Source organism: Carcharodon carcharias, chromosome 17 (assembly GCF_017639515.1).
Source record: "Carcharodon carcharias isolate sCarCar2 chromosome 17, sCarCar2.pri, whole genome shotgun sequence".
Lineage (NCBI taxonomy): Eukaryota > Metazoa > Chordata > Chondrichthyes > Lamniformes > Lamnidae > Carcharodon > Carcharodon carcharias.
This window is the reverse complement of record NC_054483.1, coordinates 48,881,763-48,898,519: the sequence shown is the minus strand read 5'-3', so window position 1 is coordinate 48,898,519 and position 16,757 is coordinate 48,881,763. Positions and strand designations below refer to the sequence as shown.

At 42.0% G+C, this 16,757-nt stretch overlaps 1 protein-coding gene across 2 annotated transcripts in view; it reads right to left on the bottom strand.

Moving 5' to 3' along the window:
- The window catches only part of jmjd1cb (jumonji domain containing 1Cb), a 304,442-nt gene extending 289,195 nt beyond the window's left edge, over positions 1-15,247 (bottom strand). For both annotated transcript variants that reach the window (XM_041210479.1, XM_041210481.1), the window contains exon 1: positions 15,076-15,247. In XM_041210479.1, the coding sequence (XP_041066413.1) occupies positions 15,076-15,234 (159 nt within the window). In that variant the 5' untranslated portion in view covers positions 15,235-15,247. The remainder of the gene's footprint in view (positions 1-15,075) is intronic.
- Between the last annotated feature and the right edge of the window lie 1,510 nt (positions 15,248-16,757).

Sequence of the window (16,757 nt, the reverse complement as noted above, 5' to 3'; positions counted from 1 at the left end):
AAAATCTGTGATCAGTGGTAAGCAGAAGGGATAAAAATCAACCTGAAATGCTTAATTCGCAGTTCACTCTTCACAGATGCTGTTGACCTGCTGAGCATTTCCAACAGTTCCTATTTTTATTAGCGATGTGCCCACAAGTGTTATTGTGCAAATATAGTGTCTGATTTATCTTTCACTTTTGAAAATTCTTTTAAATATTGTATGCACTTTTAATGTTTTGGACATTTATTAAAAAAAGCATATATTAACCTCAATTTTCTATTCCAGCTCAGTTCCATTTAAGTTTCCAAAACTAAATGCCTTCTCTATTAATTTCAGCCCTGAAATTTGAAGCTTTTTAAAAAAAATATATATTTCTTCTTCTCTCTGGGTCACGGTCTCTGTTCTTTTAGATATTAACAGTGCACCAGAGCGTTCTCCTTCTCCTTCCTGCTGTTGAGGTCGAACACAGCTCTTGCTCTACCTCAATGTTTTGGCAACTCTAGCAGGCTGGCCAAACCCCTGCAAGCCTGATGTGTTTTTCAAGTGCGGTATTTTCAACATTGGTAATTTTAACCATCTGCTAATTCCAAGTACCACAAGTCCAGCCTGTTCTCAGTGACATCTGGTCCTCGCCCCACAACTTAGTATTTCCTCAGCCTGCTTCCTGACATTGCTGGCCTCCTCCCCTGTTGGTTGGTCTATAGCTTGTCCTCCAGCTTATCTGGCCAACTCTGCTTTCTGTCCCGGTCATCATCAGGAATGCAAGACCCATTCTGTGACTTCAATAAAATCAGGCACAATAAAATCTAGTCTCAGAGCTTTCAGAATGCAAAAGGTTCAGGGGCTGGCATAATGGCATTCACTAGGCCCAGTCACAAATGAATAATCCTTGCCAAGTATTTTATTTGCAGAGGTATGTAAATCTAATGTAAGCAGACCGAATTCTTTTTACACCCATTAGAATCCTCTACTGGGTTAGGTTATGGGAATTGTGTTGCAAAATTAGTGGTGTTTAACAAAGAAACTGCTGTTATCACAGCTTCAGCTCCCTGCACTCTCCTTCTCACCCTCTCTCCTAACTTATCCTATTAAACCTCCACCTCCCCATATCAGCCCTTGCCCCCCTTTCTGCCCCTCAATGGAATTTATACAGAATTATAACAAGGACCCTAGTTCAATTATCCGCTTCCCTTTCACCCCAATTCCCCAGAGGACAGCATTTGGTCTTGAGTTCCCATGTGTAACCTTTTATCCTCCCTTCCCATTGCTCATGTTACTCATCTTACCCTACTTTCCATCCATCTCTTCACTTCAGTTAATACAACACCCAAATAGGGGAATGTCAAGATATTAGAGGCCTTCTCACGTCAGCCAGTTTCCCTCCTTCACTCCTGACCTACCTTCCCATCTTACCTGTTCGCTCAAAGAGGCTTGGTTTGCTATCAAAATTAAACCTTTTTTGTTAGGAGAAAAAAATTGGAATGTGGAAAGAAATGGTTAGTCTGGCTTTCTCTATTTCTGTTCATTGTTCCCATTGTCTTTTCAGTGTTAGAATTTGTTTCAGATTTGCATTCACCTTTCCTGTTAACAAATCTAATCAGCTGACTTCAAAATTGATCTTTTTTTGAAAACTGAAGCAGCATACAGAAGGAAAGATGAAGTCATATTCTCCCTTCAGCCTAAATTATTGCTCCCTCCTGACTCATCATTCTCTTTTCACTCAAAGTTCATAGGAAGCAACAGAAACAGTACAAGAATTATGAAATCCAAGCACTTGTCATTGTTTTCTCTCACATATAGGTCCATCCACACAACCTTGGTGTCATGAAGTGCACACAAAAGATGCAAGATTTTTAATATTACTAGCCCATCTCCCTTGGCGCTGCACAGAGGGAATCAAGATCCAAGTGCTGTCTTCAGGCAAAGAAAGTTTAAAAGTTGGGAGATATCTGGACCACAATATACTGACCTAATTCAGGCCCATGTTGAATCATACATTCTGTCCCTATTTTTATATTTCCATTTTAAATTTCTATGTCTCTATTGAAAATAGAAACTACCTATGTTAACTGGTCATTTTGTAATTACATCTTCCTGCAGTGGTGGCAGTGCACTACCTCACAGTGTTGAGAGTGTTATTATAATGTGCTAAGATTTGGTCAATTTAAGTTCACACAGACCTAATGTATCATTTTTCATTTGGAAGGAAAATATACACTGTCCCCAAGGAATCAATGTTCGGACCACAGCTCTTTTTCAGCCATACAGTGGCATAGAGGTTATATGACTGGAGTAGTAAACCAGAGCTCTGGACTAATGATCTGGAGAGTGGAGTTCAAACTACAGCACGGAAAATGGGGAATTTAAATTCAGTTAACTGGAAAAAAATTCAATAAAAAGGCTCATAATGGTGACCAAGAAACAAACAAATTATTGTAAAAACCCATCTGGGTCACTGCTGCCCTGCAGGGAAAGAAATCTGTCATCCTTACCGGGTGTGGCCTATGTAGAACTCCAAACTCAGTCAGTGGATCAATCTTATCTGCCCTCTGAAATGCCTAGCAAACCATTCAGTTTTCAAAGATGGGCAATAAGTGCTGGCCTTGCCAGTGATGCTCACTTCCCCCCATGAATGAATAATTAATAACGTGGATTTGGGTATACTGGGCATGATTTCCAAATTTTCAGGTGACATGAAACTCAAAAATGTAGTAAACAAGAATAACATAAACTGGTGTAAAGAAAAAACACGGCAGGTTAAATTTAGTGCAGAAGTGTGAAGTGATCCATTTGGTAGTACGAATGAGAAGAGACAATCAAAATAAATGGTATAAATTAGGAGAATTTTCTCCTCACAAAGGGGCATTATTATGTGGAGTTCTCTTCCCCAGAAAGCAATGGAGGCTGGGTCATTGATTTTATTCAAGGTAGAGTTAGACAATTTTTTGATAAACAAGGGGATTTAAGAGTTATGGGGGAGAACACGGCAAAGTGCAGTTGAGGCCACAAGCGGATCAGCCATGATCCTATTGAATGGCAGAGCAGGCTCAAAGGGCTGAATGGCCTATTCCTGCCACTAGGTCCTATATTCCTAGGTTCCTATGTACAATTTTAGAAGTGGGCAGGAACAGACACACCTGGGGTCTTTGTACACAATTTTTTAAAGGTAGCAGGACAAAAATGGTGAAGGCTATTAAGAAAGCATGCTATTTGTTGGCTTCTTTAATAGAGGCAAAGAGCACAGAGTGCTTACTGATGCTCAGTTTAGGTTTCAATCAGGCCACTCAGCTCCAGAACTTAATACAGCCTTGATCCAAACATGGATAAAGGAGCTGAATTCCAGAGGTGAGGTAACAGTTACCGTCCCTGACATCAAGGCCGCATTTGACTGACTGTGGCATCAAGGACTCCTAGCAAAATTGAAGTCAATGGGAATCAGGGGGAAAACTCTTCAATGGTTGGAGTCATACCTAGCACAAAGGAAGGTGGTTGTGGGAGGTCAATCATCTCAGCCTCAGGACATTGTTGCAGAAGTTCCTCAGGGTAGTGTCCTCGGCCCAACCATCTTCAGCTGCTTCATCAATTACCTTCCCTCCATCATAAGGTCAGAAGAGGGAATGTTTGCTGATAACTGCACAATGTTCAGTACCAAAGGCAACTCCTCTGACACTGAAGCAGCCTGTGCCCGCATGCAACGAGCCCTGGATAACATTCAGGTTTGGGCTGGTAAGTGACAAGTAACATTCGTACCACACAAGTGCCAGGCAATGACCACCTCCAATAAAAGAGAGTTGAATCACCTCCTCTTGACATTCAATGGCATTACAATCACTCAAACCTCTATCAACATCCTGGAGATTACCATTGACCAGAAACTGAACTCGACCAGCCATATAAATACTGTGGTTACAAGAGCAGGTCAGAGGCTAGGAATCCTGCGGCGAGGAACTCACCTCCTGACTTCCCAAAGCCTGTTCACCACCTCCAAGGCACAAGTCAAGAGTGTGGTGGACTACTCCCCACTTGTCTGACAAGTGCAGATCCAACAACACCCAAGAAGCTTGACACCATCCAAGACAAAGCACCCAATTCTCCACCCAAAACTCCCCTCCCTCCACTACCGGTAGCATCATTCACCATCTAAAAAGATGCAATGCAGCAATTCACCAAGGTTCCTTCAACAGCACTTTCCAAATCATAATCTCTACCATCTCAGAGGACATGAGCAAGGGACATAAGGAAACACTGCCATCTGCGAGTTCCCCCCATGCCACACAACGTCCTGACTTGGAACTCTATCAACATTCCTTGACTATTGCCGAGTCCAAATTCAGGAACTCTCTCCTTTAAGCACCGTGGATGTACCTATTCCACATGGGCTGTAGAGATTTCCACTGACAGAAGGGTCAGTAATCAAAGAATCAAGATTTAAGGTGATAAGCAAAAAGAACCAAAGGCAAAATAAGGAAATGTTATAAAGTAAGCTATTGTGATCTGGAATGTGTTGCTTAAAAAGGGTGGCGGAGGCAGATTCAATAGTAACTTTCAAAAGGGAACTGGAAAAAATACTTCAAGGTAAAAATATTGCTGGACTATGGGGAAAGAGCAGGGAAGTGGGACTTGTTAAATTGCTCAAAGAGCCAGCACAGGTATGATGGGTCAAATGATCATGTCCTGTGCTGTTGCATTGATAATTTGATAAATATAGTCTAGGTATAGATATAGATGCAGCTCATTTGGTAGTACTTTCTTAGAATTATATTTCACGTTCGATTTAGTTTTAGCCCTTGAATAAGCAAGTTTGCATAAGCAAGCTTTAGCAAGTTTGTTTCTGCTTCATTTTTGATTGGTAGTGTAACAGGGGAGTTGCAAATGTCCAAATAATTTTCCATATATTCCCAGATTACATGCAGTGCATTTAAGTATTTGGAATTATTTTGTTCAGTTTTAAACAAATCTGAAACTTTTTCCTGAGCATGTAGTGAACATATCAAATATTTAAACATAATCAAATCTGGATCATAAGGTGACATCATTGACTTAGTTGTGGCACTCTTGCCTCTAAGTCAGAAGTTCATAAGTACAATTTTCCTTCAGAGACTCATTTGACACTTCAATGTAGTACTGATAGAGATGCCATCCTTCTGATGAGACATTATATCTCAAAGTCCCTTCTGCCTCCCTCAGATTTTTCTTCTTTTTTAAACCATTCATGGAATGTGGCTTCACTGGCTGGGCCAGCATTTATTGCTCATCCCTAGCTGCCCTTGAGAAGGTGGTGGTGAGCTACCTTCTTGAACCGCTGTAGTCCATATGGTGTAGGTGCACCCACGGTCCTGTTAGGGAGTTCCAGGATTTGACTCAACAACAGTGAAGGGACGGCGATATATTTCCAAGTCAGGATGGTGAGTGATTTGGAGGGGAACTTCCAGGTGGTGGTGTTCCCATCTATCTGCTGCCCTTGTCCTTGGTAGTGAGCGTGGGTTTGGAAGGTGCTGTCTAAGGAGCCTTGGTGAATTCCTGCGGTGCATCTTGTAGATAATAGCAGCAGTGTGTACTATGCATTGGTTGTGAAGGGAGTGAATGTTTGTGGATGTGGTGCCAATCATGCAGGCTGCTTTGTCTTGGGTAGTGTCAAGCTTCCCGAGTGCTGTGGGAGCTGCACTCATCCAGGCAAGTGGGGAATATTCCAACACACTCCTGACTTGTGTCTTGGAGGTGGAGTACAGGCTTTGGAGGAGTCAGGAGGTGAGTTACTTGTCGCATGATTCCTAGCCTCTGACCTGCTCTTGAAGCCAACAGTATTTATGTGGCTAGTCCAGTTCAGTTTCTGGTCAATGGTAGCCTCCAGGATGTTGACAGTGGGGGATTCAGTGATGGTAATGCCATTGAACATCAAGGGGCGATGGTTGGACTGTCTCTTGGAGATAGTCATTGCCTGACAATTGTGTGGCACGAATGTTACTTGCCACTTGTCAGCCCAAGCCTGGATATTGTCCAGGTCTTGCTGCATTTGGACATGGACGGTTCAGTATCTGAGGAGTTCTGAATCATCAGCGAACATCCCCACTTCTGATCTGATGATGGAAAGAAGGTCATCGATGAAGCAGCTGAAGATGGTTGGGCCGTGGCCATGAGGAACTCCTGCAGTGAAGTCCTGGAGCCGTGACGACTGACCTCAAACAACCACAACCATCTTCCTCTGTGGTAGGTATCACTCCAACCAGCGGAGAGTTTTCCTCCTGATTGCCATTGACTCCAGTTTTGCTAGAGCTCCACGATGTCAAGGGCAGTCACTCTCACCTCACCTCGGGAGTTCAGCTCTTTTATCAATGTTTGAACCAAAGCTGTAACAAGGTCAGGAGTTGAGTGGCCCTGGCAGAAACCAAACTGGGCATCAGGGAGCAGGTTATTGCTAAGCAAATGTCTCTTGATAGTGCTGTTATTTTACTGATGATCGAGAGTAGACTGATGGGGTGGTAAATGGCCGGGTTGGATTTGTCCTGCTTTTTGTGTACAGGACATACCATGGCAATTTTCCACATAGCCGCATAGATGCCAGTGTTGTATCTGTACTGGAACAGTTTGACTGGGGTGCAGCAAATCGTGAAGCACAAGCCTTCAGTATGTTGCTGGAATATTGTCAGGGCCCATTGCTTTTGCAGTATCCAGTGCCTTCAGCTATTTCTTGATATCACATGAAGTGAATTGAATTGGCTGAAGACTTGGAATTGTGATGCTGGGGACCTCCGGAGGAGCCCGAGATGGATCATCCACTCGGCACTTCTGGCCAAAAATTGTTGCAAATGCTTCAGCCTTATCTTTTGCACTGATGTGCTGGGCTCCTCCATCATTGAGGATGGGGATATTTGTGGAGCATCTTCCTTCAGTAATTGTTTAATTGTCCACCACCATTCACGACTGGACATGGCAGGACTGCAGAGCTTAGATTTGATCTGTTGGTTGTGGGATCGCTTACCTCTGTCTATCACTTGCTTCTTATGCCGTTTGGCATGCAAGTAGTCCTGTGTTGTAGCTTCACCAGGTTGACACCTCATTTGTAGATTATGCCTGGTGCCGCTCCTGGCATGCCCTTCTGCACTCTTCGTTGAACCAGATTTGATACCTTGGCTCGATGGTAATGGTAGAGTGGGGGATATGCCAGGCCATGAGATTAAAGATTGTGTTCAAGTACAATTCTGCAGCTGTTGATGGCCCACAGTGCCTCATGGATACCCAGTCAAGTCACTGGATCTGTTCAAAACCTATCCCATTTAGCACGCTGGTGGTGCCAAACAACACAATGGAGGGTACCCTCAATGTGAAGGCAGGACTTCATCTCCACAATGACTGTGCAGTGGTCACTCCTACCAATGCTCTCATGGACAGATGCATCTGCGGCAGGCAGGTTGGTGAGGATGAGGTCAAGTAAGTTTTCCCTCTTGATGGTTCCCTCACCACCTGCCGCAGACCCAGTCTAGCAGCTATGTCATTTAGGGCTCAGCCAGCTCAGTCAATAGCAGTGCTACCTAGCCACTCTTGGTGAAAGGCATTGAAATCCCCCACCCAGAACACATTCTGCGTCCTTGCCATCAGCTGAGTGAGGGCGGTATATGGTAATCAGCAGGAGGTTTCCTTACCCATGTTTGACCTCGATGCCATGGGGTCCGGAGTTGATGCCTGGGACTCCCAGGGCAACTCCCTCCCGACTGTATACCACTGTGCCGCCACCTCTGCATAATGTCTGGGACATTATCTGTAAGATACGATTCCATGAGGGTGACTATGTCTGTTGTTTGACAGCTCTCCCAATTTTGGCACTAGCCCCCAGGCGTTAGTTAGGAAGACTTTGCAGGGTCAACAGGGCTGAGATTGCCATTGTCGTTTCCAGCACCAACCTAGACACTGGATGATTTGGAACACAACTGATTGGCTTGCTAGGCCATGGAGTCATATGTAGGTAAGGATGACAGATTTCCTTCCCTAAAGGACAAGGGGTTTTTACAACAATTGACAATGGTTTCATGGTTGCTAGATTTTTAATTCCAGGCTTTTTACTGAATTCAAATTCCACCATCTGCCATGGCAGGATTCGAACCCTGGGTCACTGGATTACTAGCCTAGCGACAATACCACTGCGCCATCGCCTTCTGCTGAGCCTACTCGGAGATTAGAAAGGGCGTTCTCTTATTGTCCTGGACATCATTTATCCTTCCATGTACCATCTAAACAGATTATCTGCTCATTTATCTCTCTTCTTTTTGTGGGACTTTGCTGTGTGCAAATTGGCTACTGTGCTTCCCTACGTTACAGCTGTGACTACATTTCAGAAATACTGCAAAGCACAATGGGATGCCTGAGAACAAGATAAACCTATATTAACTTCTTTCTTTAAAGTCTATAATTTCCAAGTCTGGACCATGTTAGCTTCATACTCCTGATAGCAGAAACTGTCACAGATTTTAACAGATATCACTTTCTTTTTTTGTCCCACAGGATTCAAATTTCAGGCTCCTAAAGAATTTATTTTACCTGCTAAAGCATGCAATTATACACCACTCTGCACTGAACACAAATACAATCCAGCTGTTTTCACTTAACCGAGACTTTACAGTACTGAAGTACAATCAGTGGGTGCAGACATAAAGTCTGGGGATCTGGTGAATTTCTAGAATCAATCTAACCTTGTCCTGGTTTTACACAGAACATTTAAAGGAACAGTGCTGCTGTTGTAATTCAGCAACGAGCAAAAAATGAAAGCAACATGACTTTTTAAATGATTTTATATATTCTATTCCCTCAGAGAAACCTTCTTTCATTTACAAATTTTAGATTCTTTTAAATATTAACCAAATCAAACTGACATTTAAATAATGGCAAGTGCTTTTGAGTGCTTTATGCAAACACTATTACAGTGCTTGCAGACAAGAACATTTCTTCAGTCTTAGCTTAAAAAGACATTTGTTTTTGTCTATTAATGGAAGAGAAATTATCCCATTAAATCTGAACTATGACAGAACTGTCAGAAAGTTGTTTTTCCAACAACAAAGACAAGCTTATGAGTTCACAAATAAAAAGCAAGCACAGTAAAATTTCTAATATCCAGCACCCTGCCAAGCAGAATTCTCTATTAACTGGAATTCTGAGGTCAGGTCTGTTTTTTAATTGGAGATGTCAAATTCACCAGTAGTTACTATTGGTGGCCTGTCCTCACTCCAACACAGTCTCCCACTGCTCTGCATTTCCCCATGGCGCTGCTCACTCAATTCGCGCGCTCCCACACCTCTCATGAGACCTCAATACCCATATCATCCTGGAGCTCTCTTATTGGGTGAAAACAGAGAATTCACCTTACATCTCAGTTAACTGGAGTATTTGATTAACTGGCACCTCACATTCCCACAGGACGCCAGATATCAGAGATTTTCCTTTAATGGAAAAAGTACTTAACTGTCAAATTGTTCTAAGTGTGAGGCACCAGTGAGAACACCATCCATGACATGTAACAATCTAGTACATACAGATGGCACTTTAGAAGGAATTAAGTGCAAAATAGAAAAGTAATTTATTAACGTCATGAAAATCTATTTTCCTCATTCTGAAAAAGCAGCATGACAGTGCTCAGTGCACAATAGTCAGACCACTTTAAGGTCTTAAATAGGATATTATTCCAATTAATGAAGCACAAATTCTTATAACCACTCATTTACAGACAGATGCAAACCAGAGCATGTGGTGGGTGTTGTATGATGTTGTGTGTGCCTGCATGCCACTCTAATGTAAAGGTGCTTGGCAGTGTTTAGCATTAACGTGGGACTGGAGAATACCATCTCCCACAGTATGACATATCGTGAGAACAGTCTAAAAATAATGCTCTGGATGCAGCCTGCATGGAGGTAACATGCATGACAGTAACCTGGGATCTGCAGATAGTTGAAGACTAACAATAAAAGGTTCATCTTTAAATGTACAAGTCTCAAGATTTCATCATTGAGACAGCTAAATAACTCATACCACAACAGTAGGTACTTTGTTTTTTTAAACAATTGGTAACATGGTTAAATGCATCAATGCTGAAGTTGCAGTTTGTTACTGGTGAAGTGAATGGAGAGAGAAAAATAAACTATTGCTCATCAGTTAATAGACAGATAATGAACAAAAAAAATTAAAAAATGAATAATGGACTGACTGAATCATTTTGTCACATAAAATTAACAGAACATACTGAAGGGACTGAAATTGTCCATGTCCAGCCATAATATAATTGCTAACAAAACGGTCGTTTCTGAGCAATTGTTAGATCTTGCCAGGGCAACTGAAAACTAATTTCAGTATAAGGCTAGTTATACTGAGGAACTCTAACATGTAGAGTTCAACGGTTAGGCATTTCTCTTCCAATCTGCAGAAAAACATTATATAAACATGAAAAACTGACTGACATCAAAACCCTGGGTCAGATTCCTCAGTCACTCAAGGATGAATGTACCGTTAAAGTAATGAAGTAAATAGGCCAGCAAAATCCTAGATTTTAATTCCTGTACGTGCAAAGTTTGCCGATTTCAGATAAAGTAGAACTCAAGGCAACAGAATCGGTCTCAGTGTCCTTGAGCAAGACATAAAGAAAGAACAATGGAAGCACACAAGAGAAAGCGAGAATGAGTACTAATTTGCAAATGCAATACACAGAGAGAGAGAGAGAGAGAGAGAGCAAAAGTCTAAGATAAGTCAATTCACCAAAGAAAAACACACAAGAGAATTAGAAAACAGAAAATCAAGAAAATGAGCATGACTAAGAGCTTGAGAAATAGGGAGGTAAATAAAAGAAATACAGAAAGTGGGAATTAAAAATAAACTGCAGAGAAGTCAGGAAAAGCAAGTATGAGAAACAGGCAGGGAAAGGATGGAAGAGTGATGATGAGAGCTGACGGGGATTTAAGATGGTAATGGGGAAGATTGAGAGGTCAAATATGCCCGAACAGGAAAGCAAATAGGACAAGGTGAATGAAAGAGTAAGAAGGGAAGGAGAGGAGGAGAGGGAGGGGGATACAAAGGGTGAAGCAGGGAAAGATACATGAGGAAAAGGCACAGAGAGAGATGGAAAAAAGATGAGGAAATGATGGGGAAAGTGAAGATAAAAAAATTAAATGATAAAGACAAAAAGAATGAGAATAAGACAAAAAGTAAAAAACAGGCACGTATACAAAGTGAAAGAAAAAAAAGGAGAGCAGAAAAAGCAGAAGTATCAACGGAAAAGAACAATTGCAAAAAGGAGAAAAAATACTCCTAAGGACCACTTATTTTTACTGTGACATTTCCAAAAGGTTATAGAATCGAATAGAAACATAGAATCTTTATAGCATGTTACATGTTTCACACAGACATACCAGATAACCTTCACAGTTATGGCCATATGGTCAAAGTACTGGAGAGCTTGATGTGCCCATAAAACTGCAACTAGCACGACTCTCTGCCATCAACACAGAAAGTAGAAAAACGCAGAGGCACATAGCTAGAGTTGTGGAGTAAAGAATGTCAATGCGTTGAAAGGCATCCCTGTTTTCAGAGCATGATTGTCCATTGCTTTGAAGCACAATAAAAAGCAGTGTTTCAAAAATTTATACATACAGTCAAAGAAAGTTGGGCCTTCATATTTTGGTGAGTTTTCACTACGTATTTATACAGATTCTTCAAAATTTCACGTCTGTACATGCTTTTGGGTGAACTCCACGTTGGTTTCAGGGAGCAATAAACATATACATATTTGAAGTGAATAGGAATATCCTAATGATATGCCTGTGCACAGTTTCTTTAGGTGGCCCAACACCAAGGGAGCAACCAGCTGCAACTATCCCTCCTTAGAATAGTTAAGAATAATTTTTTTTCAGGATAGCTAAGAATACATTTTTGAAAAACTTAAAAATTGTCAGATTACACTACATGGAAACTTAGCAATGACTTCTACAAAATGCTGAACTTGCAGAAGATATCTGAAGTATATGTTTTTTAAAAAGTAGTTATTGTTAAACTACTGCACATTACACATCATAGTTCAAACACTGCATCATCCCAACCCATCATTTCAGTAGTCACAAATCATTTGTAATTAACTAAACAATTTGTTAATTAAATACATGAATTACCAAATATTTAAGGTCTTGCATCAGGTGTGCACTTGTCACTTAATTCCTGGCTGTCACACCTAGATCTAACATTTCGAATTCCTTCTAAATTTGGTACAGGCTTCTGTATCGACTGCCACTTATCTCTTGAGCCATCCCATTGCTACTCAGTGTTGTTTGTCTCCCAATTCTTTCTCACCATGTCCAGTTACCTAGGCCAAGTTTGATTTTAAATTTTAAAAATATTAGAAGGCCTCCCTCATTTTCCACCTGCATGCTCTCCAACCCTCACATCCTGTCCCAAGCTTGCATTTTGAGCCAGGCTTTTGCCTCTTGTCTCCTGCAAAAACACATTAATGCAAGTTTGTACGATCCATCTGCAAATTTGATATACAATTCTTTTCTTAAAGTCCATATGAACAGTGTCCTTAGACACATCTCTCTGAACCATGCTTGTGACCTTGTAAAACAATTCATCAATATTAATCATATATGGCCTACACGTCTTAAATCCATGCTGACTCTGCTAAACAGCGGGGAGACATTTGCAATTTTTCAATCCACAGGTCAATTCTTCAAACTAGACAACTTTCAACAATTAAGGTCAACATATCTGCAATTTCTTCCCTTATTTCTTTTAACATTCTGAGGTGGAAATTGTCAGGTCCTGGAGATTAGTCTGATAGATGCTGGCGAAACAGTGTGTGTCTGTTTTTGAATTAAATCGGAAAAGTGTTTATAAAACTGGAATACCACAAGAATCACAGCCACTACCATCTGGTTCACCTACATTAGCAGCCATGTGATCCTGAGCCATTTAGGAGGACACAAATATCAAATATATTTTTACAATTTCTAATGCCTGCAAGTATAATACAGCCATGAAAAAATGCTAATAAAAATTTACCCAAATTCATCAGGTTGTCTGACATACCTACCATTCAGAATCCACTCCACAAGAACAAGTAACAGCAGAAGACTATATAATGCAACTTATTTCATAAGATTAACACACACAGCTGAATGGGCAACAGGCAGAAACACATCTTCCAATTTCAGTCATAGCTGTTATCCTGATATAAAATAACATCAGATTTTTCACATTTATTGCAATGAATGTCAGGCATGGGGGGGGGTCCCAGACATCAAAGTGAGATGGCGGGGTGGGTCAGGGTGGTGCCAGAGGTCAGTCCAGCTGGGGTCAGGGTGGGGGTGGAGGTGCGATCGAATCAGGCGTGGGCGCAGGGGGGAGAGTCCTGGGAGTGGAAGTGGGGGAGGGGGAGGGGGAGGGGGAGGGAGAAGAAAAGAAAATCAGGGCTTTGGTGGTGGTGGTGGTGGTGGGGGTGGTGTGTGGTGGTGGTGGTGGTGGTCTGTGCCTTTACAATAGTTACTCAAAAGTTAGAAGAGGTTGTTTTAATTCTAACTTTTTCTGAGTAACTTTGTGTAACACAGCCAGAACCATCTGAAAAAATGTGATTTAAAATCTTCAGATGGTTCCCAGAGCAGAGCAATTGCCTAGAGGAAATATGACTCTTCTGGATAATTGCTATGCAAACCCTAACCTTTGAAGTTCTGAGAGAGATTCCCCAGCGCATCTTTGGGGTATTCCCCAAATCTGCGCTGGGGAGTTTGGAACTTGCTGCCATATTTTTTTATTATAAAGGATTTTATTTTCTCTTTCCCATTTAAAATCATCCAATTTGACAGGAATGTACCCATCAGAACAATAGCTTATCAGTAATTAAGTATACAATGTCAACTGTTAATGGCGAGACAAAATAACACTGGCATCTTCATACTGTCCATATTTTTAGAGGCACTTGTGATTACTTGAAAACTGTAACGGATTGTCAAGAGTGTCTATTGTATGTTGAAGTTCAAACTGTTGACATCAAAAGCAATGGACATACATGCTATTGAAAATTACTTATAAACAGCATATTGTTTTGATTAAAAAATGTTTCTAGTGTAATGTGTTACCAAATTTGACTGTGGTCCCAAGGAACATTTATTTTGGCTTTGTTCATTTTTCTCCCCCATTTTGTCAAAATTTGTTGAACATAGCATTGACATTTGTATTTTTTCTACAGAATCGTAGAAAATACGGCTTCTGAATTATTTACCAGACAAAAAACTAGCGTCTGGATGCTTCCCTGCAGCCATGAATATTTTGTGGAGGAGTGGGGGGTGGGGGAGCAGTCAAGTGTACGCCAAACCAGCAGCAACACAATCACCAGAAGGAGCAATCCTAGAAATAGCTCCAGGACAAATGCCATGTTATTTATTCTCGGATAACACCACTGTCGCGATGCCAAACATATGCAAGCACGAGTATTACAAAACATCAGGATTATGCCATGCTCGCTGTGTAATTACTACATGTACTTCTAACCTGACGGCATTTGTTCTCGCTCTCTTGAGGACCACAACATAACAAACGAGTGCTCCTGCATTTAAATAACCTCAGAGTTTCTTCCAAGGACGAGGGGTGGGGGATGTTAATGCCACAATCAGATTTAATGCAATCATTTAATTTTAATTGCAAATAATCACAGTAAATCAATGTTAGTTCCAAACCAAGACTTGGCACTTAACAAAAACACATACACAGGAAACTAAGTGTTTGGAGAAAATCTCAATGCAGCTGCAAAGCTGTGAGGTCCACGAAAAGACAGACACAGGCATAGGCAGACAGATACAGAGGCACACACAGACAGACAAGCAGACACAGACAGAGACCCCCACATAGATAGAAACACACACACACACAGACCCAGACAGATGGACAGGCAGACACACATACAGACAGACAGGCAAAGACCCAGGCAAATACACACAGACTCAAACAAATAAGCAGATACACACACACATCAAGAGAAAGAGAGAGACACACACAAATAGACAGACAGAGGGACAGGCAGTCAAAGTGAGTGGCTGTGTGGGTCGGGGACAGTGGTGTGACTCGGACACTCACCGACAGCTCTCTGTTGGAGGACTCTCTGTAGGAGACCGCTCTGATCACCCCGGCTCGCCAGTGCCATTCATGAATTCTCGACACGTCCAGCTCCCGGCCGCTGTCACCCACACACACAAACCGTTTACCGACCAGCTCCATCCGAGGAGCCGGCGCCATCGCCTCTCCCCCCTCCCCTCCCGCCCAGCTTCAACCTCGCCACAAATAAAACACCTCACCGGACTGACATGGTGGGAGAGCTGAGCTGAGCCGAGAGGGTTTTATTCAGTCAGAAAGCCACCGGCCGGCTCTGTGCTGCCGCCACTCGAGCTCCAGCCGCCGCGACCCACACACACACACACACACACAGCGCGTATCCCTCCGCCAGCAGGGAGAGAAACCGCCACTGTCTCCATCCGCCGGCCCCCGGCGCCCACGCGCTTCCCCCTCCACAGCAAATAGTTCCCCCACACCAGCAGCAGCTCAACATTGCCCACCAAACCCTCCCCCCCCACCCCTCCATCCACATTGACAGCTATGTGTAGGTCAATTCTGTCATCTCAATTCAGGACACCCACCCTACCCCGTGACAATTATCCTTTGACAGTAATTTATGCCATAATTCATTCCGAACATATGGAGAACATTAACCAGATGGCTAATATCACAGACACGTACTTTAGCAGTACGTGTGTTTCCCTCCAATTCTGTTGCCTTTATTCCCTCATGTTGATACATTCCTAGTTCTTTTAATGCTGCCTATACTGACAGCTGGGTGTGCATGTGTACATTTGACGCTGTCTAATGCAAGCTGATGGCATTCGGTGAAATTAAATCTGGTGTGGTATTAAATTGCATCGTAACTCCAGCCTTCAATAGTGCGCATATCGTGTAGAGGGGAATTTCCCTAAAGCCGAGATCATATTCACAGCGGCTCTCTCCCAGCAGCTCATCTCAGTGCCAAGTGCATTTACTCAGCTGAGAGCTGACTCTGACCTTAACCCTGCTTCGTGGCTGTCTTACTCCTCATATGTAAGGCAAAGCACATATTTTTTCGCCGGATATAGCTCTTTGTACTGCCACCTCAAACGTGACTTCCAGACTCTGCAACAGAGGGCAGCAAGGCTGAGAAATAAGGGCGCCTCTCCCAATTTGAACGGCACGGCCAACAAAGTAGCACAGCTGAGATGAAGATTGTAACATACATGGTGAAGGCGGGTGGATCAATTAAATTCTGTGCAAGCATTCATTACAAACCGCTCCAGACCCTACTATTGGCAAACGTGGAAAAAAATCCTGCACAATTTCACTGCCATTTTTAATCATTGTAAATGTATAATTTTCCAAGTTGGCTTTCAATGATCCCAAAATAAAACACATTGCTGTGTAAAAAAATGAAATGTACTGTGTCTATCAATTCAGTTAAGACAACACTGGCAGATTTTCATTTTACAGGAAACCCGTAATAAACAATTCTCGTGATTATAAACCAAATTCATACATGTGAATAAAACTTTAAATTTGCATGGGAAATAGTTGTCATTGACGTTTGACGGAGCTTTGCACTTAATTTGTTTTCTTTATTGGGTTCTGCCACCAGTCCCAATCTTTTCGGATAGCTTATTTAAACCAAATATCTCAATTAAACATAATCTGATGTGCAATTTTACCAAATTCAAACTAAATATTAACTAAGGATGAAT